At 41.8% G+C, this 26,212-nt stretch overlaps 1 protein-coding gene across 1 annotated transcript in view; it reads right to left on the reverse strand.

The window, feature by feature from the left end:
* Window positions 1-5,667: 5,667 nt before the first annotated feature.
* The window catches only part of PIWIL3 (piwi like RNA-mediated gene silencing 3), a 30,271-nt gene continuing 9,726 nt past the window's right edge, over window positions 5,668-26,212 (reverse strand). Inside the window, exons 8-21 of the mRNA XM_030335823.1 lie at window positions 24,608-24,719; window positions 21,178-21,304; window positions 20,842-20,959; window positions 20,328-20,442; window positions 19,640-19,827; window positions 18,998-19,070; window positions 16,010-16,138; window positions 11,826-12,026; window positions 11,577-11,680; window positions 9,226-9,296; window positions 8,663-8,819; window positions 7,976-8,101; window positions 6,932-7,079; window positions 5,668-6,767 (exon numbers count right to left, since the gene is read on the reverse strand). Coding sequence (XP_030191683.1) covers window positions 6,651-6,767; window positions 6,932-7,079; window positions 7,976-8,101; window positions 8,663-8,819; window positions 9,226-9,296; window positions 11,577-11,680; window positions 11,826-12,026; window positions 16,010-16,138; window positions 18,998-19,070; window positions 19,640-19,827; window positions 20,328-20,442; window positions 20,842-20,959; window positions 21,178-21,304; window positions 24,608-24,719 — 1,786 coding nt within the window. The 3' untranslated portion in view covers window positions 5,668-6,650. The remainder of the gene's footprint in view (window positions 6,768-6,931; window positions 7,080-7,975; window positions 8,102-8,662; window positions 8,820-9,225; window positions 9,297-11,576; window positions 11,681-11,825; window positions 12,027-16,009; window positions 16,139-18,997; window positions 19,071-19,639; window positions 19,828-20,327; window positions 20,443-20,841; window positions 20,960-21,177; window positions 21,305-24,607; window positions 24,720-26,212) is intronic.

The following is a 26,212-nucleotide window of genomic DNA, read 5'->3' on the forward strand; positions in this document are numbered from 1 at the left end:
AGGATCTGTATCTGCTCAGTCTGCTCTATGCCCAGCTCTGCCCTTCACACCGCATGACCCAGGGCAGACTCAACAAACCTCTCTAGGAGTCCCTTTCCTCATGTCTAAAATAGGAGTGACAGTCATTCCAGTACCATCCTCAAGGGGTGCTTGTGAAGACAGAGAGAAGTATTATTCGCCTAAGGTCCTCGCAAGGTGCTTGTCCTGTTATCACTAAATGTGTGGAGGCCTGGCCCCGCATTACTGGGTCACGACCTCACTCAGCAGGCCTGAGCCTCCATGCAGCTCTGAGGTCCATGCTAGGACCACTGTCACCACAGCTGTCACCCCCCCCCCCATTGCCACAGCCAACCCCAAACTCTGTCTTTTGTGTATGGTGTAAGAAAGTGGTCCAGGTTCATTCTTCTGCATGTCACTGTCCAGTTTTCCCAGCACCGCTTGCTCAAGAGACTGTCTTTATTCCGTTGGGTGTTCTTTCCTGCTTTGTCACAGATTAGTTGGCCATACGTTTGTGGGTCCATTTCTGGGTTCTCTATTCTGTTCCATTGATCTGTTTTTGTGCCAGTACCAGTCAGCCTCTACCATGGGCATTCTTTTCTCAGTTCTGTGTTGTGTGCCTGCCTTTTGTTTTCCTTAAAGCACAGATGTCTAGGGGCTGAATGTCTCTACTGGGGACATGGGATACACAGTAGTGCTGTGGTGTCCCTGCCCTCCTGGCACGTCCATTGTACAGTCTCTCAGGTTCTTCCAAAGAACACAAACCCCCCCACACTCCATGTTCCCCCACATGTCCCAAGCACTTAACTGGCAATTGTCCATTTAATCCAAACTTGTAAAGTGAGTTTAGTCACCTCTGCACGCAGCCTGCCTGAAGAGAGGTTAGTAAATTCCTTGTCCAAAGCCAGGCAGAAAAGCCTGTTTAGCCCCATAGTCACTGAAGACATGGGATAAGTCATCAAGACAACTTCCTAAGGAACAGAACTCACACTTGAATCTTTAGTGGTCACTTCCTACGTCATTCCTTCAATGAACATATATCATTCTAAACAGACTCAAAGTTTTCCATCGAATGCAAGATGGTTCAGTCCACAACTAACCGAAGTGGGCAAGCCGAACCATAATCCCAGAATGAGGTGAGCACCAAGAACTTCTGGGCATCACAGCTTCGGGGGCAGCACCAGGGAGCGGCTGATACCAGCCTGCACAGCACAGTCTAAAGATGCTGCCCTGCCCAGTGCAAGATAGGGACCTCTCTGGCCAGGATGCCCCACCACTGAGATTCCTGGGACAGTGCAGACTGTGCCCAGGGCCCTGCAAGAAAGGCAGAGAGACATGGGGATGGTGAGGCTGTTGTGCCCTCAGATAAGAAGGAAATGGCTGGGCCTCCCCTGACTCATGGACAGCAGATCACCTGGACAGAGAGGGAGGAGGAGGGGAGATGGGTTCCTAGGCTGTGATGGACATGCCCCTGGAGCTCTGCTTCCTGAGGAACCCACTTGCCCTATTCAATGGGACATGCAGATCCTTCTCCTACCCTCGGAGGGAGCCCCATCTGAGCTCTGAGCCAGGACTGTGCCCCAGCGGCTCTAGCAGGGCAGGCCCACTGCACCCCCTGCTGCCTGAGGGCCAGAGGCACCTACACAAAGGGGACCCTGGAGAGACAGAACTGCACGTCATGCTCTGTCCGCTGCCCCCTCTTCACAGTCAGGGGTCTCCTTACTGCCCACGAGCTTCCTCTTCAGGCTGCAGCCTCTTTTCCATGGTGAAGGCCTGACCTCAGTGAAATGGCCTCCATGGTGCAGATCCCTGTAGAGGGGGGCCAGAGGGAAGCCGCGCTCAGACAGCACTTGTTCCAGATTGAGGACATCAGAAGGACAAAGGACAGTGATGGACTGGCCAAGACCAACCAGCTTCCCACTATGGCAGTCATGAGGGGTGGACGATCTTCACCTCACCCTGCGGTTCCTCCCACGCTGTCATCCCTGATTGGGGGGAGGGGACAATGCAGGGATGTGTCCTCAGGGACAAAGAGACAGCTCTCAGCATATTTCATGGGTGTTCCACTCTGGCAGACGTGAGCCCTCCTTGTAACAAGCCGGTAACCCTCAGCCTAAGATCGGACCCAGGGATCAACTGGGGCTACTGTTTGGGGGTGTACATATAGAACCAGGATACTGGGAGTGAGCAAGAGTTTCGAGGGGAGAACTTTTTCCCTAGGCAAGCTGGTCCTAGGAACTAACATGCTTCCAGTGCAGGACAGAGTGATCTTCTGACCAAGAGCCCCAGACAGTGAGGACGGCTGAGTCAGCAGACCACACTCAGGACTTTAGAAATGGAGGTGCAGCAACACACCCAGTTCCGGGGGACCAGAAGAGAAAGGCTGGCCATGCGTGACCACCCCCCACCCCACGGACACATCCCTGGAACTCAGCAGGCACTTACCCACTAAGCAACAGTGTCAAGGAAGGCTCTGGGCAGTGAATAGGTGCAGGCAGCCCATGGGTTTTAATCTCACTTCCTTGTGAGCCCTGAGCACAATGCAGGCCCCAAGCCACTGCCTCGTGCTGGGCAGGAATACTCAACCGCATCTCCAGGCTCAAGCCGCAGAGAGAGAGATGCTGGGCGGCCTAACCTGGAGCCTAAGAATCTCTCTGAGATCCCTTAAAATCTGTTATAATTCTGTGGGTCAGGAGTTTGGGAACATGGCCCAGGTGTTTCTACAACCAAGCTGCTCCCCGGTTGCCAGCACTGTTGCTATTTCCAGTGCAGGTGATGGTAGCCATCTGTCCTGGGCTCTTGGATACAGAGGGTGGCTGAGTCAGCCCTGCCTGGGCCACACACCCTGGCAGGGGGAGGCACAGGTAGAACAGAAAGCCAGGTGAGTGATGGGGTGGAACACAGCTGAGAGGTCCCCCACAAATCTTCCACCCAGGGCAGGTCGGCTGTCACCTGTGCAGACTGAGGAGGACAAGGGCGAAAGGAACACAGGACATGGTGCAGATACTCAAGAGTTCTGCCCCCACTGAGACTCCAGCGCCCCCCCCCCCCGCCCCCCACCGAGTGTCTCTTATTCTCTCCCTGGGTACCTATTGGAAGGAGGGGTTTCTACATTCAAATAGTACTTGCTCCCAGACACTCCTGGGCAATATTATCTGTGTCAGAATAATGCCCACCCCCCAAGATACTCATGTTCTAATCCTTGGAACCGCCCAGATGTTGCCTTGTATGGGGAAGGGTAATTAAAGTTGTAAACTGGGGTGTGAGAGCAACCTGGCTGCGATATCTGCCACCCCAATGATCACCAGGGTTGACTCAGCTGGTCTGGCTGGCTGGACAGATGTCCCCTTCCTCCCTCACAACTCCATATACATTCCTCCTCAAGCTGCACGCCCGGTCCAAGAGGACGACCTTCCCTAATAGAGGAGAACCGTTCTTTGGTCAAGGCCTTACAAATAGCTGCAATTTTCCTGTTAGAACCTCTCAATAAGCTCTCCAGGTCCCTTTGTAGGAGAACTTGGGTGGTCAAGCTTCCAAGACTCCAGACATATCCAAATGAGGCACTGCATGTGGCAATCTGCCTTTCTTAAAAAAGAAATGAAAAAAGCTGCAGATGGAACTAAGGCTGCTAATCAGCTAACAAAATAGGGGGGAGGATCCTGGATTAGCTAAGTGATCCCAATGTCATCACAAGAGTCGTTAAAAGTAGAAGTGGGAGGGGCACCTGGGTGGCTCAGTCAGTTAAGTGTCCTACTTCAGCTCAGGTCATGATCTCGCAGTTTGTGGGTTCAAGCCCCACATTGGGCTCTGTGCTCACAGCTCAGAGCCTGGAGGCTGCCTTTGGATTCTGTGTCTCCCTCACTCTCTGCCCCTCCCCCACTTGCATTCACTCTCTCTCTCTCTCTCTCTCTCTCAAAAATAAATGAACATTAAAAAATTTTTTTTAAGAAGTAGAAGTGGGGAAGAGGAGTCAGCATTAGACAGGATGGGGGAATGAGCTAATCAGCCATTGCCAGCTTTGAAGTTGGTAGGAGCCATGGGGTAAGGAACAGCCTGTGGAAGCCAGAAAACACAAGAGATGCATTCTCTGCCAGCACTTCCAGAAAGGAATACACTGCTGACATGCTTAATTTAGCCCAGTGTGAGGCCCAGGTCAGCCCTATAACCTACAAAATGAAGATACCACATTTATGAGGTCTGAAGGCGCTAACTTTGTGGTAATTTGTTACAGTAATAGAAAGCTGACACAGCAATTCCCACATCAACAGGCTGAAAATCATGAACATTTCAATAGATACGGAATAAGCATTTGGCAAAATTCAACATCCATTCATGCTAAAGACTCAATAAATAAGAATTAATACTGTCAACTTGATGAAGGACACTTAAAGAATCTATAGTTTATGAAATAAATATCATAACAAATACCAGGGTCATCCCTCTAGATTTCCTTATGCTAGATATTGGTGCTATTTTCTTCTGTGTCTCACCATCTCCTCAATGCTGTTTAACATTCTGATATTTTGTCCAGCTCTTTGAGTTGTGCTCAGTGGGAGGTTTGATATATATATTTATTAACTTTTGCCAGAGGAAGTTCATTTTTCTTACATATTGCATTGCTACTTAGGCCAAACCCATTCCCAAAAGACCTTTAATTAGTTCAACACCTACTCCGTAATAGGAAACTCAGGCACAGTGATATGTAAGTGGGATTTATAAGCTCTTGGAACAGTGAGGCTTTCTCCTAGAAATATTGACTACCAGCCTCCTTCACCTAATTTATAAAGTGCTAGTAAGCTAATAAAGTCAGATAGCACCTTAATCACAAAACTATTTCCATGTATCTTAGAAAACCAACAACTTCTTTTAGTCAGTAGATTAAGAAATTTAAGACCAGACTATATTTTTAAAGTAACAAGACCCTCTGTTAAGTTTCTCTAGATCCACATGTGAGTGAAAACATTTGGTATCTATATTCCTCTGACTGACTTATTTCACTTAACATTAATACCCTCCAGTTCCATCCACATTGCTGCAAATGGCCAGATTTCATTCTTTCTCATTGCCAAGTAGTATTCCATTGGAACAGAAGACCATGGGGGAGGGGAAGGGGAAAAAATGTTACAAAGAGTGAGAGGCAAACCATAAAAGAGACTCTTAAATACTGAGAACTGAGGGTTGGTGGGGGAGAGGGGAAAGTGGGTGATGGGCATTGAGGAGGGCACTTGTTGGGATGAGCACTGGGTGTTGTTATGGAAACCAATTTGACAATAAGTTACATTAAAAATATAATAAAATAACAAAACCCAATTTCAATGATTGTAACATGAATACCTTTATTACATCATTTTAAATTTATAAATCTTGAAATTTGTATATACTGTTATAAATAAATGATTTGTCTTGTACTTATGGGAAATGTTCAGAAAGTTTTAATAACTACTTTGAATTTGTTCCTTCCATTTTATATAGATCTCTAGAAATGTATTATCTTAAGTCAAAATCTAGCATCAGAAAAAAAAATGTTACCTTAATTTATCTTTAATTATAGACCCATCCTCTATATTCTATTTATCATTATTGCCAATCCTGCTAGGTAAGCTATTACTTGGATTACAATATATTTTAAAATGACTTTTGTTTTAATTTTATTTCTTAGAAAACTGGTTCAAATTGCAAACCTAAATTGATTAACTTATGATCAAAGAAATTCTATTGTTTTTAAACATATCCTTTTTTGTTATGTCTGAAACAAATCAACTCCTTACTGCTCCCCAAAATATGATTCTATGTAGGAATATTAAAAAAAAACAACAGAGTTTCACATATTTCCTGAATCTATTTAAAGATAGTTTTAAGGGAAGAGAGAGAAAAAAAGTTATCTGTTTTCAAGAAAGACACAATAGCTTCATTTTAACAAATTACCCAGGACCCTTTTGATTACAGTCCAGTTAACAATAACGTCCCACTTGGAACATACACAAGAGAATGAATTAGTCAGAAGTGCTAATAGAGCTCTTCATTTTGCTTCCTTGTGGAAAAAGTGACAAAACATTTTGATGTTCCTAAGCTGTCAACTCTTAAAGCAAAAGGCTCTCCTCATTACATCTCTACCAGAGATACATTTCAAATTTCCACCCCAGTCCAAAGAGTAATCGATACTACATACATGTTATTTCTTTCATACAAAATTTTAATTAACACAAATAAATCCCCATTTAATTTTGCCTCTTTTTTTTTTTTAGAGCTTGGCTGTTCTTTAAGAACTAAGTGTTTCAAAAAGGTATTATTTTCCAAGTATAATCTACCTGTGCATGTGACTAACGTCCAGCCACTACACTGAGTACAGTAACTTGCTCAGAACACCAAGTGTTCAGGCATGGTCAATCATAAAGTCACTGTAACACATTTCAAAGGTGGATTGCAAGACAAAACCCTCACAGCCCATTTTCCTGCCTGGAAAATAGAAGGGTCATGTTCAGTCAGTGGTAGTATTGCCCAAAGCATGCGCCACTCTGAACCCTCATGTCTAACCAATAATGATTATAATTTAAAACTGCATCAAGGAAAGTATCTCAGAAGGACAGCTTAAAAAGGAAAAATAAGTTCACAAATGGTGGCTTTCAACAAGTCGTCAGGCTCTCTTCTGTGGGTCACAGGTAAAAGAGACGGCTTGCCAGGGAATAGTGTGGTTCTTGGTGGATACTCTGGCCCACAAGGTAAGCCAGTTTATGGGCATAGTGACAAGGAGCAGGGACTCGAATGACACCCTTTAGTGGGAAGAAGAACAACAACAAAAAAAAATTAAGCTTCTCTCTACTTTCCCTAAATGTAACTTTTCAGAGATACCAATTCAAAGGTTCAGAAAGTATAGATTTAATTTCAAACAATTTTACAGATCTATAGGAAAATCCATATCAAAAAAAGTACTTACTGACAAATTATAATACATGTGGCATAGTCTGTAAGTTAGACACTGTATTCCATCTGGGGTGAAGTGAACAGTGTCATGGATAACATTATAGTGAGTGGGAGTGACAGTACCATCTTTCACAGACTGGCTCACGATAAAAAAGTCATACCTGGAATCACACAACACAGGAATACAGCATGTCAGCTTATTTTCAGAAAGAAAAAACAACATAGCAAACCTAGTATCTGACGTGACATGAATGGACAGAAATCCATTCTATGGACAAATTTCCTTTACATTTAGAAGACTGCCTGACTGTTGAGCAATGATTGGGGAAAGCAAGTCTACAAAGGGCAGTGCAACCATCAATACAAGCAAACAAGTAATAATGCTCTCATGATTTCTACAAAAGCATCTGTGCTAATGCCTAGATGCAGAAACTTGAAGTTGGCATGTTGGATACTATCGTAGGGACACTGAGTTTAGAGTTCCAGGGATGAACACCTTCTCCTCTTCCCAGAAAGTCACCAGAATCCATTCAAAGTCCCCAATGATAGAAATGGCAAGGTTCATCAACTTCTTGTAGCTCATGGGTTTTTATGTGTACTATGTTCTGCTTGGTGTTGATCTTACTTTCTTTCCACTTGCTTTTCTCTTCATTCTTTTCCTGCCCTCTCCTAGATTGATCGATGTTTATCCTTCCTTAATCTTACTATGTTTCTCCCTGTCTGATGCTATGAAGGTCCTGTTTGTTTCCCATTCAGAGTTCTGCATAGTTCTTTCATTTGGCAGAATGGATGAGTCTCCATTTGACCAGGAGTCCTGCCATCCTTCCCAACAACTGAAGAATCTCAGAATGGTAAGCATATTTAAATTCTAGGAGAAGACAACTGAAGACAGAAACCTCTATAATTCCATGTGTATCTGTTTATATAATTTTTTCACCATCTTTAGGTCAATTCTTTCTCCTCCAAACCATGCAAACCTTTTTTTAGAAGAAAAAAAATAACATTTCTGTTTGAATAAAAGGGAACCTTTATTTAAATAAATAAAAGAATGGCTTACCATTGCCTCTTGGTCACCTCCACATCAATAACCGTTCCTGGAAGTGGATTTTGAAGTCTTCCTTGATACTCAGCAAAAAATCTGGTATTTATTCGTTTCTTCACCACAACGACAGTTAGTCGGACCCTTAAGAGTTACGATTGGTGTCACTAGGTGTGCCCCGTAATCTCAGAAGCATTCAGAGGTTGAAACACCACACAGACAGGATTAAGAAGAATCTGCAAAAGACTGCTCCCCACACACCCCAGTTTTACGGTCCTAGTTCTGTGTGCCCGACTCAAGCAGTAAAAGAGGTTCCTATTCACAGCCACCCACATCATAGGGGGAGGAACTTCTTCACAAGGTCAGGACCCCTCCTACCTATGCTGGGCACCAGGGTTCACCCACAAACAGATGAGGCCAGAGGAGGCAGTTGAGAGGAATTCTCCAGCCCTCGACTGACACAACTCCCGAAGAAAGGAGTTCCATAAACACGAACCATCGACCAGCTATGATCATGGATTTTAATGAATATCTGAGGTTAAGAAGCCCCCGCTACATGAAGGGTGGCAGGGAGATTAGGAAAAAGGAAAGATCATGGGGGCTCCAAAGGAAGAACACAATCTGGAATGTTTCAGTTCTGCTCTGCACTCTTGACTTGGGTGTGGAGCAGAATGTCAAAGAATCTGCATTTTACAACTTATATACTTAGACTCGTCGCCGTAAACAGATTTTAAGGAGGACCGAATCTGTGGTACTTCGTGTTCAATCAGTGCTTGAAGCTGACCGTCCCCCACTCCATCCCGATACACAATGATGGATTGTGGCAGAAATAGATTATGTTTATACCAGAGCTTCAGGGCAGCTGAAAGGAAACGAGAAACACGGATAAATAGACAGTAACTGGGAACAAACTGGCCACTGCTATTTGTAACAACTCCTAGGTTCAGTTTTTCAACACTGTAGCCTCCAGGACACTTTCGCAGCTTTTAGGCCTTCGGGCTAGCTCAGGGTTTCTCAACAGCACCACTACTGAAATACTGAGCCAGGTAATTCTTTGTGGTGGTGACGGTAGGCGTGTTGTTGTCTTCTGCATCATTCCTGGTCTCTACCCACTAACTAGATGCCAGTAGCACTTCCATCCCAGTTGTGACAACCAAGAGTGTCTTTAGGCATTGCCAAAAATCTCCTGGGGGATAATCTCTCCACTAATGGCCAACTAGTATATACAACTATAAAGTCAGGCACTCCAACCTCCAGGGGACACTGACCTTCCAAGCAGGCTTTCAGCCCACTCACAAGCTCCTGCCCCGCTTCTTGGAAGACACACTGAGAGAACCACCTGTTTGGAGAAACATAAGCCATTAGTTTGGCAAACAGGATTCTTAAAATTTCATCATTTTGATGCGGAGTTAATCTAGGACTTCCAAAAAAAAAAAAAAAGTCACTATCAGTAGCTGAGGATCCATTTGAGGATCCATTCTTTCATTTCCCTGCAGAGATCAAAGCATTAGTCTCTTCTGGTATCTTAGGCATTTAATAAGATTCTGAATGTACACAAATAGTGATATAGAATGGAAGCATTGATTAACATTGCTACAAATTATTCATACTTTCAAAGTGCTGACTACTGCTATCTCACCCACTGGTGGACACCACAAAATAAACAGACTGTTTTCCTGGAGATTCCTGCTTCCAGGCTGATGCCTTAAACAATGGTTCATCCATAATAATCTGCTTTGAAGGAGCAATCTGCTTTGGAATGGTAATAGCTACTTGACCGTGTCCCAATAGATCAATAGTTGTCTCAACGTTATTGTTTTTTCTTTTGTAAATATTTTGAGAGAGAGAGGCAGAGAGAGGCAGAGAGAGGCAGAGAGAGTCAGAGAGAGTCAGAGAGAGGCAGAGAGAGGCAGAGAGATAATCCTAATCAAGCTCCCCATTCACGAACCATGAGATAATGACCTGAGCCAAAATCAAGAGTCAGATAATTAACCAACTGAGCCACCCAGGCACCTCTGGTCTCAGTATTCTATCCCCTGTGATTTAATTAGTTCGAAGTATTACAATGACTTGACATGATACAACGTATTTGTTTGTCTGCCTCTTTTTCGGTATTTACATTCTATGAGAAGAGATGATGCTTTTGGGCACTACATTTCACTGCTCTTTTCGCAGCATTTGAACATAGCAAGTGCTCAAAAAGCTCTCTGAACCAGGGACACTGGGTGGCTCTGTCAGTTGAGCATCTGACTCCTGGTTTTGGTTCAGATCATGATCTCACAGTTCATGGTTTCAAGCCCTGTGTCAGGCTCTGCACTGACAGCATGGAGCCTGCCTGGGATTCTCTCTCCCTCTCTCTCTGCCCCTCTTCTGCTCACTCTCTCTCTGTCTCTCTCAAAATAAAATTTTAAAAATTATCTATGAACTGAATGAAAGCTTAATTTCCTCCCCATTATTTTCAAATTCCCTTCCCCACACAAAAAAACAAAACAATGTTACTGTATGGAAATAGAGTATGACTGGGAAAAAAATGGTCATTTATGAAAATAAAGATGAATCCTGAAAAGAAAACTCTCGAATTATACCTAGTGGGTCACATTCATCATTAACCATAGCAGTGATTTGTGACGGTCATACATGTCCTAATGCTCAGGAAACTATAAAGTGTGTGCAAACTCATCTAAAGGTGGATTCTATTCTAAGCCCAGAAAACAGAAGTGTTCCTGGAGCAAAGGAGAAGCACGGGGTATGGAAGCAGGTCTTCTTTGGCAGGTGCATTACATATGAACGTATGAAGACAACATCCCATATCTATGTGCTACTGGTTGCATTCCTAGTTGGTCTTCCCCATGTACACACTCAGTTCTTTCCTGTGGCTGATGGTCCCATGCAGAGACCCACTGATAAGAGCCTGTGGTAGGCAGAATCCTACCTGTCCTAATCCCCAGGACTGTGACTATCAGGAGATATTGCCCCGTGATTATGTCCTGTGACACAGTTGACTTTATGATAAGGAGATTTTCCAGATGGACTGTATCTAATCTCATGAGCCCCTTTAAAAGCAGAGAGTTTTCTCTGGCTGATGGCAGAGGAGAAGGAGAGGTTTGAAGCAGAACAAGGACTCATGGTGCCCTGGGGGATCAGGGCATGTAAGAAGGAATGTGGATGAAATGCTAGGAATGGAGACTGGCCGGCAGGTGGCAGCCAGCAAGAAAATGAGGACCTCTGTCCTTGGTCTACAAAAAAAATGAATTCTGCCGAAAGGACGTGCCCTTGGATTCTCCAGACCAGAATGTGGCTTGGCTGACACTTAACCTCTGCCATATGAGGACCTGAGAGCCATGTGGTGCCAGATGGCTGACCCACAGACCTGTGTGCAGACACATGAGTGTCATCTTAAACTGCCATATTTGTCATCATTTGTTATGCAGCTATAGAAAAATCATACAGAGGCTTCCACACAAAATGTTTTTGGAGCATAACCTTGCCAGAAGAGGAGCAGTACAAGGTGGCTAAGAACACATTGTCTGTGGACCTTGCTAAGGAGCATTAGTTACGCCCACTCTCCTGCTTGTCCAGCCAGCTGCCAACTGAACCATGTCTGCCAGAGCCCACTCACTGTGTTAATTCCTGATTGACGCTGGACACGAAGCCTGCAATGGACTTCCGTCGATTTACAATATCGTGGAAACAGTCAATACCGACGAACATTGCATTCCGTAACTGAAAGGTTTAAGAAGGGAGTCCATTGAGTTAGGACAAAACGTGAGCAAAATTAAGCAATTACATGTTAAAGAGAGTCAAATACAGTCTTAGCAAATTCAATGAAACAACTGAAATAAAGAGAAGGCAAAGAAATCCAACATACTCCTATTTCCACTTTCCAGAGGGCTCCTCCCATCTTGCAGTTCATCTGCTGGGCAATCTTTGTAGCAATGGTCATCAGCGTCTGGGGTTTGTCTAAGGTCCGTGCCACCACACACTGGCTTGGGATGGGGCAATTGACGCACAGGTATTTTTTAATGCCATCATACAGGTCTTTCCTGTCACTGGACAGCACACAAAGGACCTTGAAAGAAAGCAAAAATGAAACTGTCCAAGATGCAACCACAGTGACAGGAGAAATGGACAGGAGAAATATCAAGGAAGATATTTAGGTGGAACACTGATAAAGCAGAGTCCATTTATTCAATAGCTTATCTGTGAAAGGTCTGGAATCCTGTTACATTAAATAATTGTAAAGTGTGTAGAAGAGAGTCTGGGAGCCAGGCACAGGCGATACGCATCGATTGTCTGAACTTGCAAAGTCTGTACATCCTGGTTATTCTGTTTCTAGGAGTTTATCATGAAGTTATCAAGGAAGGGTTAAAACACAGATTGAAGCATACCATTCTCAGGACAGTCACCACTTCCAGTTGCAGACTATGTGAGAAGCACTTGCCAAGCATTGTACTCAACTCAATTAATTCCTCAACAACCTACTGAGATGAATACTAGTATCCCCATCTTATCTCCAAGCAAACATGCTCAGGAGTTATGGGAACCACCAGATTCGCAGGCAGCAGAGCAAGGTTTCCTACATGTGCTCAAGCCTCCAGCAGGACACAGAGCCATGAGGAAGAGCCATTACTGCTTGCTGGTTTCTGACTATAATGGGAAAATCCTCAATATATTATTTTTACCATGATGATGCCTTCAGCAAGATTTTTTTGGCAAATATCCTTGATCAGATTAGGGAAATTGTTTAATGTTTATTTTGACAGAGACAGAGAACAGGGGAGGGGCAGAGAGAGGGAGACCCAGAATCCAAAGCTGTCTCCATGCTCTGAGCTGTCAGCACAGAACCTGACATGGGGCTCGAACTCCTGAACCGTGAGATCATGACCTGAGCCAAAGTTGGATGCTCAACTGACTGAGCCACTCAGGCACCCCAGGAAATTCTTATTCTAGATTAAATGAGTTTTTCTTTTCACATAAGAAATGTGGAATTCTATCAAATGCATTATCTGCATTTTTTTCATTTGCAATCATTTTTCCTATAATTCACAATACTAACCAGCTAATTACTTCTCTTTTTCTAAAAACTGAATTTCAAGTTTTCAGATCTACTAGCACCCCCCTGGACCATGGTGTTCTCCTAATATTTTTTTAGCCTCCAAGGAATCTTAATCATGAACTCTCCTTGTTCTTAATGTTGTCAAGTCTCTTTTGGCCTCTTTTCTTCACACTTGACAACCTCAAGTTTTAATATTCTTGGCTTCAGATTTGTTGTTCTGTTTAGTTTCTGCTTTTTGTTATTTCCTCCTACTTTATTTTGGTTCATTCTGTTCTTAGTGCATTAAAATTTAGACTTCATTCCCAATGCATTCACCGAGGGCCAGGAGTCCCCCATTGTTATTAGTTTGCTGTTTTATACAGGTCTTGATACATACTACTTATATGGTCTAAGCTTTTTTTTTAACTTCCATTAATATTCTTCTTTTTTTAAGAAAAAAAAGTTTATTTTGAGAAGAGTGTGTGGGAGGGGCAGAGAGAGAAAGAATCCAAGCAGGCTCTGTCTGCACTGTCAGCATGGAGCCTGATGCAGAGCTCAGACTCACAAACCTTGAGATCATGACCTGAGCCAAAATCAATTGGATGTTTAACCAACTGAGCCACTCAGGTGCCCTTCCATTGATATTATTCTAATATAATTGCTACTTACAAGTAATTCTTCGGTTTTTAAATGAATGTGGACTAATGATTTCTACTTGCAGTGGACTATAGTCACTGTGTGTTTTTGATAGTAATGTCAGTCCTTCATTATTGGTTTAGGATTTCTCCATGTCCATTGGGATCACTTAAGTATAAAGCTGAACTAACTTACAGATACGTTTTGAAAAGCACCTAATCTTTTGGGTACAGATTACACACACACACACACACACACACACACACACACACACACACACACACCTTTCCCTCTTTATATGTATATATTTATATATTATCTGAAGTCAGGCTTTTAAATATGAGTTTAAAATCTTCTAGATTCTAATTTTTATGTGATGATTTCTGAGTTTTCTGAGAGTGGTCAGCTAACATTGTCTCCTACAACCAGCTTCTGGAGTAGCATGGACCTGTCTCCTCCTGAGGAGAACTTGTTCAAGCTTATGAAAATATAGGGGCATGCCTGTTTATGGCCTTGTTAAACTGGCTGAGCTCTAAAGTTAACGGCAATAAAAAGGAATGAAATCTTGCCATTCTCAACTATGTGGATGGAACTAGAGGGTATTATGCTAAGTGAAGTCAGAGAAAGACAAACATCATATGACTTCACTTGTATGAGAACATTAAGATACAAAACAGATGAACATAAGGGAAGGGAAACAAAAATATAAAAACAGGGAGGGGGACAAAAACATAAGAGACTCTTAAATATGGAGAACAAACAGGGTTGCTGGAGGGGTTGTGGGGGGGGGATGGGCTAAACGGGTAAGGGGCATTAAGGAATCTACTCCTGAAATCATTGTGGCACTAACTTGGATGCAAATTAAAAAAAATAAATAAAAATTTAAAAAAAAGATTTACAGAGTTAAGATAGGAGAGAAGTAGAGAGATGATCCCAGCAAGTGGGGATGCTTTCTCCCAAAGTGTCTGCCCACCCTCTGAAAGGTTGGAGACTATGAACAGACAGCCTGAGAGAGAGAGGAGGACAGAAATTGAAGGCAATGCCCTGTCGAGGAAAGAGTACTAGAGATAGATTTTGAATCTCTACCACTCAAAACTAAACAGATGAGCTTTAGAACACTACATATTAAGGCATGAAGCCACGGGAATGTTCAAGCTGATAGTTGTACCAATGTACACACCCACCATTTTGGAAAAGTGATAAGTAGCATCTAATGACAAGGGACCTTTCTACTCCAAGGTAAATTGCCAACAGAAATGCATGTGCACAAAAGACATGTACTAAAGTATGCAAAACAGTACTCTAGATCATAGCAAAACTAGAGACATTCCACATGTCCATCAAGAATAGAATGGGTTAAGTGGGAAAAAAATGGGATACTACTAGAGCAAGAGAGCAAATAAACCACAGCTATATCCCACTAAAGGCGAAGCTCAAGGTTGAACAAAAAGAAAAACAGACCAAAAAGACTATGTAGGGACACCTGGGTGGCTCAGTCGGCTAAGCGTCTGACCTCAACTCAGATCATGGTCTCGCGGTTCATGAGTTCAAGCCCCGCTTCGGGCTCTATGCTGTCAGTTCAGAGGCTGGAGCCTGCTTCGGATTCTGTGTCTCCCTCTCACTCTGCCCCTCCCCCCCTCTCTCTCCCAAAAATAAACATTAAAAAAAGGACTATATGGTGGACTCTTTAGGGGCAAAATTCAAACAAACACAACACGAAGCTCTGGTGACAGCAGTCGGGGGTGGGTAGTAGATGCATCAGGAGAACAGTAAGCATAAAGGAAACAGTCTACTTCACCGGAGGGTAAAAGATCATAATCCATTAAATGAGAATCCATGAGTCCATGTTTACATAAGTAAATAAATACATACTTGCACGAGTCAAGAAGAATGGAAAGGTCTTCCTAATAGAAAAACAACTAACAAACACAGAAGAGATGCCAAAAGCATAAAAAGCACTGACTGGGGAGCACCATAATAAGCACTATTTCAGGCACAAATCATCAATGGATGCTAAAACTGGGGAGTGAAACCACCGAGAAACAGGAAATGTGCATGGTCTCAAAATGTCTCCCCCCAATTGGGGCGCCTGGGTGGCGCAGTCGGTTAAGCGTCCGACTTCAGCCAGGTCACGATCTCGCGGTCCGGGAGTTCGAGCCCCGCGTCGGGCTCTGGGCTGACGGCTCAGAGCCTGGAGCCCGTTTCCGATTCTGTGTCTCCCTCTCTCTCTGCCCCTCCCCCGTTCATGCTCTGTCTCTCTCTGTCCCAAAAATAAATAAACGTTGAAAAAAAAAATTAAAAAAAATGTCTCCCCCCAATTAACTGATTAATTATAAGGGGGGGGGGAATTGTCACTTTAAAAATGGGGAGAACTACCAGACCTCATCTTGAATCAGATGATCCAAATTAAAATTACAAGTCAACACCACATGCTCCCAAACATGATGAGTTGAAAACAAGACGGCGTCGCTTCTGTGGTAATCCTGCAAGAGCACGTGACCTGACTCCAGCTGCAAAGAAACGGGCAAAGTCATACTGAGGACTGTTCTACAAAATAACTGACCAGCATACTTTCAGAATGTCAAGGCCATAGATCTCAAAGGCAGACCAAAAAAAATTTCCAGATTAAAAGTAGACTAAAAAGACACGGCCATCAGATGCCTCAGGTGATTCGGGGCACTTTGGGTGGCTCAGTTGGTTAAATGTCTGACTCTTGATTTGGGCTCAGGTCATGATCTCACAGTTCATGGGATCAAACCCCATGTCAGGCTCAGCACTAGCAGCAAGGAGCCTGCTTGAGATTCTCTCTCTTTCTCTCCGTCCCTCCCCCGGTTGTGTTCTTTCTGGAAAATAAATACATTAATTTAAAACAAAATAAATTCTTAAATGCCTCAGGTGATCCTAGAAGGACCCAATAATTTGGTTTCCTATAAAGGAGATGGTTGGTAGAATCGGAATTAGGCAGGTAGATGGATGAATGGCTCAGGAAAACACACATACTGTTAATAATGACACACATGCATAAATGGACATATGTGTGTATGTTCTGTACATAAGGAGAGGGAGAGAATGATTTGCAGAAAAGGGGGTAGGTAGATGGAAAGGAGAGGGAGAGAGAACAATTATATGGATGTGTTAGAATGTATTATTTGTGGAATCCAGATGATGGCTGTAGAGAGCTTAGTACTGCCTTTGCAACTCTTCCTGTAAGTCTGAAATTGCATTAAAGTATAAAGTTAAAAGAACTTAAGGTTCTAAATATTCATGAGAGCAGAAACTGGAAGTTTCAGATTGATGTGTAATGGTTATTTGGAAAAGGAACACAGTAAGGTTCTCTGTTTAAAATAATGGGGACAATGTTTCCAGTTGGCACTTTTTACTGCAAATGTTTAATTTTCAGGAACCGGTTATTACAGGTGAGTGAATGTATTTTTATTCTTTTAGCCTTAAGTTTTTAACAAAATCCTAGATTTGTTTTTCACAGGAAGGAAATCAAACCAAAGAAATCCCCATAGCTTGAACACACTTTTATTTCCTGTTACTGCCTTACTCTTCCAACTCACACATTTATAGGAATTTAATTATTCAAACACTTGTGCTTCCTCACCATGCCTTGTTTAAACCAGTGAGCTATAAGGGGGTTATCTGTATACACCATAAGGAGAATATATTGCCAAACTATCTGCGAATTGTTGGTAGTGTTACCACCAGTCCATATTGCATATCTGTGACGTTAAAATTTTATTTTAGATGTAATATAAATCTGTAGCTTGATGTCCTCTGGCCCCCCACCTTACTGCCACACTGCTTTGAGATTTGTTAGCCGCATGGCTTCACCCCTGTTCACATACATCCCTCTCTACTCGATCTATGGAGATTTCCATTTGCACTTAAAGACCATTTTACACATAATTGTCAATCCTTGTGTTTTGTGGTCATCCCCAATTGTGTGGCATGCATAAGGATTGTAGACATGCTCCCCCCAACTCCATCTGACAGAATACCTTACAATATTGAAGGAGCTACCTTGAGTAGAAGATACTGTTCCAAAAAAGCAAAGTTAGGACAAATGACTCAAAGTGGGACAAGATCCCATTCAAGGGATAAAGACATCTTTTAAGACATTCCCACAATTAAAAAGGCAGTCTTGAGGTTTTCAGGCAGATGCTAAATGAGCAAAGAAATTCCTGTTTAGAGGATTTAAACAACTACCAAGGTTCTTCAACTCTGATTCTAACAAATGGAAACACTATGCTTTGCTGATTCCCAATGAAGGCTTCCAGCTGAGGATCTAAGGCTGCAACACTGCAGAACAGAACAAAACACAGCACTCAACAAGGAACAGGAGGCAATACACAAAATTTAAGTACAATAGGATTTCAAAAATGAGACCTTTCATTTAAGAATGCGTATGGCTCATACAAGGTAGGCTTCAGAGTAGCCTAAAAGCCTCCATAGTAGAAACTAAAAAGAGAAAAGTCTACCCTTTCTGTAAAGGACAATAGGAGAAACATCCTGGTTTCATGATCAAGAAACAAAGATCCCTTTAAAGATCATCCTGGAGGAGGAAGAAGGAATGCAAGATGGATTAGGAGAAAGAACCCCAGGAACGAAGAAGAAAAAAGTTGCCTTAGTAATTCAGATACAACATAATGACAACTTAGTCTAAGACACTGGATGGAGAAAAGGTAAGGAAAAGTCCTCAGAAAAATACCAAAGTAGAGAACACATGCTGGACTAGAACAAGATCATGGACTTCAAAGGATACAGCTGGGGGTGGAGACAGGATGAATGTGATTACCATAATCCACCTTACTTTACATTTATATGGTGGTTTTCAGTTTGCGAGATGTTTTTTCATTTTTTAAGGATTGAGACAGAGACAGAGACAGAGACAGAGAAAGAGAGAGAGAGAGAGAGAGAGCACGCGCACACAAGTGGGGGAGGGGCAGAGAGAGAGAGGAAGAGAGAGAACCCCAAGCAGGCTCAGAGCAGTCAGTGCAGAGCCCAACATGGGGTTCAATCCCATGAACTGTGAGATCATAATCTAAGCCAAAACCAAGAGTCAGACACTTAACTGACTGAACCATCCAGGCGCCTCTGTGAGATTTTAAAAAATAATAATTCCAAGTTCTCAAGCCTGAAAGAATTAGCATAACATGGTAACATTACCTAGTGGCTAAAACCCAACATTACCTAGTGGCTAAAACCCAAAAGGCTGTATTCAGCTACATGAGAGGGGTAAATTTATATTTGTTTGCTAGTTTTGGAAACCACTGGCAACAATTCAAATTTAAAAATACATACAAATGCAGTTTTAGGATAGTCACTAAGTAGTGTGCATATATACATATATAATAGACACTTACCATCTGTGTTTTGGATGACACATGGTTTTCTAAGATGGTTGTATAGGATTGGACTGTATCATTTACTTCAAGCCTAGAAAATAAGTATATATACTCTATATTCAACAGGTGACAAATAGTGAACATGTAACATTTTATGCAGCCAATGAAGCATGATATAAGATAAAACAAGATACTATGTTAAGTCAAGTACTTCAGTTGAAAGTGTGTTCTTAAAAATAAGGTCAATTTTTGGCTTCCTCAACATGTATCCCAATAGCCACAAACCATATATCACAAAAGCCTATTTTAATACCTGTTGACTAGAATAGACTTTTTTGTTTACAAACTTTCATTTTGATGAAGTGACTGATTCCTATAACTTAGTATCTTCTGATTCCAATTTTAGATTGATAACTGCTTTAAAATTTTTTTTTAATGTTTATTTTTTGAGAGGGGGGGAGGGGCAGAGAGAGGGAGACACCGAATCCAAAGCAGGCTCCAGGCTCCAAGCTGTCAGCACAGAGCCTGATGTGGGGCTCAAACTCACAAGCTGTAAGATCATGACCTGAGCTGAAGTCAGGCACTTAACTGACTGAGCCACCCAGGCACCCCTTGCTGACAACTAATTTTTAAATCGGATATAATTTCTGCCGTACTTACATTTTTGCATCTCTCATAGCTATGCCCATGGTGGGTGTAACTTTCCGTAGGCTCTGTAGCAAGGACAAGGCTGCTCCATAATTTCTCCTAGGATATAGCACTAGCCAATGATCTAGTGACTTCACATTGAGTAAAGGTCCACTTCTAGTTTCTTTTGACCAATCTGCAAATTGTGGATGGGAGTTGAACTGGAAGAGAATTCCAAGACAGACAGACAGACATATATACATATATATTTTTTTAATGAAGTTTTATACATCATCGAAGAGCCTTTCCATCGTAAATCTGTGCTACTTCCTATTGAAACACTACAATTTTAAACTTCAGTCATAACTGAATGATATCTTTTTCCTTAAGATAGAGAGTAATACTGGAATTCCATCATGGGTCATTCTGGGCTGTTTTGGTTCTAGGTAGTTGGCTCGTAAGGATGCATTTGGAAGATAATTTTGCCATAAGCAATGTCCACAGTACTAATAAGGATAAAACACAGTTTACTACATGCCAACCACGTTACATGCATTCTCATTGAACATCTGCTTACTGTCTCATAGAGAAAGGACAGGTAACCCAAGAAGAGAGAGTAGTCCCAGGTATTGACCTGAGTGAGTTCCTCTGTGTTATTACTCACCTGACCTCAAATAACTAAATGAGCAAGTGAAACATGGCCACTTTGAAATGGTCTTACCGCTCTGCTTCCTTGAAGAATTCTTACTTCTTTCATAATTCTTCCTGAGAAGGACACGAAGTTGGGGTCAAATTTCAAATCCCAAAGTTGGAGTTCCCTTTGTGCACTCTTATTTCTGAAAGTTAAAATTTCTAAAAATCAATCCAAACGAAATAAGCAAAGGCAATGATCCACTTATAAAATTCTCCTCTAATCTAAAGATGTCTTCTATTGTCCTCTGTGCTGACATGGTACAAAGAAGGTCCCTGGTACCCTGAAATCATGATGTCTTCTCTCTCACATTTGCACAGGGTCTTAGGATCTTTCTATATCATTCTCCCCCTCCAGACTTCCCCTAACTTTGCATTGACAGAAAAAAATAGAGTTGTTTCCCCCAAGATATCATTTTCGTCCCAACTGTCACATTTTAGTTGGAGAATCTGAGATGCCAGGGGTTCTACGCAGTCTCCGCTTCAGGACACACACACACACACACACACACACACACACAGAGAGAGAGAAAAATAACACTTACTTTTGTACAATATTCATGAATCTTCGTAATTCATGCTGCCTTTTTTCTGGATCCAACCTTGTATGCATAGCCAAGTCTCTCATCACTCTGTAGTCTTTACGCATTTCATCTGTTAGACCTTTACAAAAAAAAGTTTAGAAAAGATATAGCTAAAGAAGCAAGAATAGATTTACATGAGAGAAGCCTGGACCACTGTAACTGCAAGAGGAAGAACCAGCAGAGAGAATGCAGCTCTGGGCCATATGGAGTATTATGAAAAGCCGGTACTTCTACATCCTAACACCTGGGGCCTTAAAAGGGGTGGACTTCTCTGAAGACTGCATAAATCTGTAGTACCTGTCAGGTAGCATAGCTCAGGAACCAGCATTATAGGCTCATGGGGCGTGTCCTGTTGGCTCTTTTTCCATTTGCCTTTGCTGACCAAAAGTGGCTGAGTTAGGTCAGTAACCACTAGACCATGTTGCTGCTCAACAGAAACAAGAAAGAACACTGGTGTAACTATCAGTGAAGCCTCAGCAAAGTCACGTAAATATGTACAGAAGTGCATTTTGGGGTCACCAACAGAGGCCTGGGGGTGTGCTGGTGATACGGTTTCCTCAAGTTTAAGAATGCATTAAAGATATTCTTAATATTCTCTTAGTTAGACGTCCCACAGATAGCTTCTTTTTTCTATCAACACACGTAGCCAAGGAGAGTGGGATTCTTACAGACATTATATTGGGGGTCATTGTACCATCCTTTCACTACATATATGTAAACATATGACAGTCTCTTAGGATCTGTATTTCTCACTACAGCACTGTCTTAAAGATTCCTCAAACATACTTGAGAACTTTCAAGAGGATTCCCAAACGAAGGGGTGGACAACAAACCCAGTCAACTTTTTAGAGTTGCAATTCCACATCTATTCCCAACATGCCTCCTGCATCATTTCCCCTAAACTCTCAGTCCCTGCTTCCAGGAGGAAGAGATATTTGCCAAGACATCCTACCCCTGGGCTGCAATTTCCATGCCACAAACTGCTTTTACTCTCTAACACACAGCAATGGTTCTTCATAGATCCTTCCATGCCGATCAGCAAGGTCCTCATCAGTAAGAAGTTAGCCACATGAATTCTGGTGTTATCTGCCTGCTAAACATCCTGAGAACTCCAAAGGAGTTCCTACCTGAGACAAAACTTCACACATCCAGTGTTCATGGCTCTTTTTCTCTTAAGCTGAACTATTGCTTTTAATTCTTATGACCTCATTGCAGACTATATATGTTTTTTTCACCCTTACAGTGGTCTTTAGTTATTTGAAAGACAGCTGGGATTCACCCCCACTTTCCTAGTTCTAGAGTCTTAAGGTCCAAGCTTGTGCAAGTATCTACATGTGTGTAGAATCATGGCATCGTTTTAGGGCCTCATCTATCAAAACCTTTGGACGAGCTATTCTTCCTGTCAAAAACTTTGGGAAACACACCTCTTATTTCCCATAGCTGCCATGCAACATCCTAGAAGGATCTCCTCCTCCAACATCAACTTCTGCACCTAAACAGGAGTTCTGTGGTCCTTCTTTACAGCATTATGAAATCTTTTTTGAAGGCCAGGATTGTACTTTCCTTCTAAGGGCTCATCGATGGATTCCAGGATTTTTCTAGATCTCATGACAACAGGACAACTAAATTGCCATCTGTCATTAGACTGAGTTCCCACCAGGGCATCCCAAGACGACTCAAATCGTTTCGAATATTTCAGCCCATCTGTTTTTTTTTTCTCAATTAAACCTGCTGAAACCACAGTCTTATGTTTCTTTTACATCCAAGGCTCCTGCCTATCAACTCGTGCCAAGAAGGTAGTTTGTCTTCATGTGACAAATCCTCTAATTATTCCCAAACCCACTGCTCTGTGATGCCAGCATGTGTGAATTTACTACAACCTATATATATATTTGAACTTCTATGCGCTAGTCGTGGTGTAAGACAGAAGAGGTATTTACAAGGAACAAAACCAACATTGTCCTGCCCTGGTGGAACTCTGTCTACAGAGAGGGGAGAGATTTGTAAAATAACCACTCAAATACAGAATTCCAAATTGGGATAGATGCTATGAAATGCAAGAGCACAACAGAACAGGGGGACCCCACAGAGGCCTGAGGTTTCAGGTTGGTGTGGGGGTGGGGTGGATGTACTCTGGATACCCAGCGTGGCTCTTCTCAATCAATGACATTTAAGGTCAAATTTGGAGAATGAACAAGCAAATATCAGCCTGGTATCTCCATCTACCACCTCCATCAGAGCCTAAGTCAACCCAAAAATCCCTAATCTCCTCACACCGACTCCCCCATTGTAGTAAATAACTCTGGCATCCACTCACTTCCTACCTCTCCCACCCTAATTCCAGTCACCATTATCATTGACCTAAAGTGACTTAGCCACCTCCTGACTGATGACTCTGCCTCCCTTTTTACCCACGTACAGCCCATTCCTTGTAATTAGACACATATCTGTAAAATAAAATATATCACTTCATCCATCTGTATAACACCTCACAATATCTGATTTGTCTCCGTGGACAGAACTTTATACAATGTGGCCCCCACTTCATCCTCTGATTTCATATCCTACAACCCAAGGATGTCCTCCCCGCAACCATGTGCACTTCTTCACAGAATAATCTAGCCTTGTTTGGGATCTGGATACATCTTGCCCATCTGGAAAGTGGGGCCTTTTCTCTTTTCCCTCATTTGCACACAGCTTGCTCCTTTCAGACATTCACATACCAGCTTCTCAGAGCTTTCCATGACTTCCCACTCTGAACCACCAGACACTGTCCATAATACCTCTCAATTTTAATTATCTGGATATATCCCTCATAATCCTTAGAATAGTCTTCTTGTCTGTCTCTCTTCCTGCCATAAGGATGCAAGTTCCTTAAGAACAGACAACTCAGTGGTCTTACCAATGTATACCCAAGATGTGTAATGGGCACTCATTAAGTGCTTTTTTGGATTGAATGAACAAGAACTAAGTATGAAGCACAAGTGAGGATAATGTAATAGCACCATCCCCTTGAAGGGATGCCAGAGGGCTGTATAGCCTTGGTGGTTCCAAGTAGCCATGGTTTGGATTCCAGTATAAAAATACAAGCTGTTTTTTAAAAAATATTTATAAGTTCTTTCCATTTGCTACAGATATCTGTAATTCCTTTCTCTCATCTGCCAAAGCTATAAGACTAATCTCGTCAACTACTGTATCTTTGTGCACCAAGCTAAGTTTACTTATGTCTTTGTGAACAAAGATTGAGGAATCCATGAGTTCTGAGATTCAGCACACAGCTGACATCCTTCCAGATGGTAATTAGTCATTTGTTTCTTCTTTTCAAACCAAATTCTATAGGGCTCAAACTTCTATATAAGGAAAGTGTTCATATATGAAGTCTTGCCATATTCTATTTTCTACCCAATGATCCATCAACATGTTTCAAACTACCATAGCCTCTTCTTAGGCCCACATTAGAGGCCATATTGGAGCCATTCTAATCATGTGACATTACCCTCTATATGAGGCACTCGAATGCATGGATAATAGATCTGTCAAGTTATAATACCTCTAAGGAGAAATTTTATAATAGATTATTATATATGTTATAGGTTAAAAGAGTATGTTATATTATTATAATCTAACATATAAGACTCTATATTGCACATTTTTATGAGACATATTTGACTACATAATAAGAAAAAAACTGAGATTTAAATACATGGAAAGACAGGAGATTTCCTACCTCCTTGTAGTAGTCTACAAAGGTGATTTCCTCACCACCTGATTTCTTAAACGTACTTCTGGGAGTCTCCTCCCAATTAATAGCATCCACTCGATAGGTTCTATTGTTATACCTGTGGAATGGTCACAACATATAGTATTATTCCTAACATATTTATGGCATGGGATCATGTAAGAAGTGAGAAGCTTTAAATCCTACAAGAAATTTCAGGATATTTCCACTTTAGTAAATTCATATGAGATATAATTCACCTATGTAAGGGTACAATCCAATGGTTTTAGTATATTCACAGAGTTGTAAATCTTATACATTTGCCTACCCACCCTATTTCACATGAATTGAATGATACAGTATGTGACCTTTCCTGACAGCCTTCTTCCACTTAGTGTACTATTTTTCAAGGTTTGTCTATGCCGTAGCATGTATTGGTGTTTCATTCCTTTTTGTTGCCAAATGACACACTATTTTATGGATATACATTTTTATTTTTCCATTTATCAGTTGGTGAACATTTGAGTTATTAACACCTTTGAGCTATTATGAATAATGAGGTTATGGACATTCATGTATCAATTCTGGTAGACATAGGTTTTCATTTCTCTTGGGTATAAAACTAGGAATAGATTTCTGGCTCATATGGTGACATTATATTTAGCATATTGAGAAAGGACCATCCTGTTTTCCAAAGAGACCACACCATTTTTACTTCTACCAGCAGTATGTGACGGTTGGTTCCAACTTTTTCACATCGTTGCCAACACTTAATCTCTGCCTTTTCAAATTAAGCCATCATAGTATGAACAGGTATTTGCTTGTGGTTTGACTTTGCATTTCCCTGATGGCCAATAATATTGAGTTTCTTTTCATGTGATTATTGGCCATTTGTATATTTTCTTTGGAGACCTGTCTATTCAGATCCTTTGCCCATTTTTTGAAAGTTGGGTTGAAAAAATAAATAAAAGTTAGGTTCTCTTTTAATTATTGACTTGTAAACATTTCTTACATATGGAGATGCAAGTTATTTAGGAGATATGTGATTTCAAATGTTCTCTCATTCTGTCCCTTTTCTTTTTCTTTTCTTTTTTTTTACTTTAAAAACTTTTTAATTTGGTGAAGTCCAATTTATATTTTCCTTCTGTCATCCCTTCTCTGTTGGCATTTTATTTTATAAGGTTTTGCCTAACTCAAAGTCAAGAAAATTTACTCCTAGATTTTCTTCTAGGAATTTTATAGTTTTAACTCTTACATTTAGGTCTATTTTGAGTTAGTTTTGGGGATAAATTGGAGTTAATTTTGTATCTTCTGTGAGGAAGGGCCAGGTAGATATCCAGTGGTCCCAGCAATATTTGAGGAAAAGAGTATTCCTTCCCCAAGAAAGCGGTCTTGACACTTGTTGAAAAAAGATCATGGACTATAAATGTGAGGGTTAACTCCAGGATTCTCAATTCTATTCCATTGATTTTTAGGTCTATCTTCATACCAGTATCCCACTGTCCTGATTCCTAGAGCTTTGCAGTAAATTTTGAAATTGGGAAGCAAGAATAAAGTTGAGGACTCCTAAGATGAGTCCTCATCTTCACGCTCTTCAGCTTAAAATGTCTGGTC

The sequence above is a fragment of the Lynx canadensis genome, chromosome D3 (assembly GCF_007474595.2).
Source record: "Lynx canadensis isolate LIC74 chromosome D3, mLynCan4.pri.v2, whole genome shotgun sequence".
Classification (NCBI taxonomy): Eukaryota; Metazoa; Chordata; class Mammalia; order Carnivora; family Felidae; genus Lynx; species Lynx canadensis.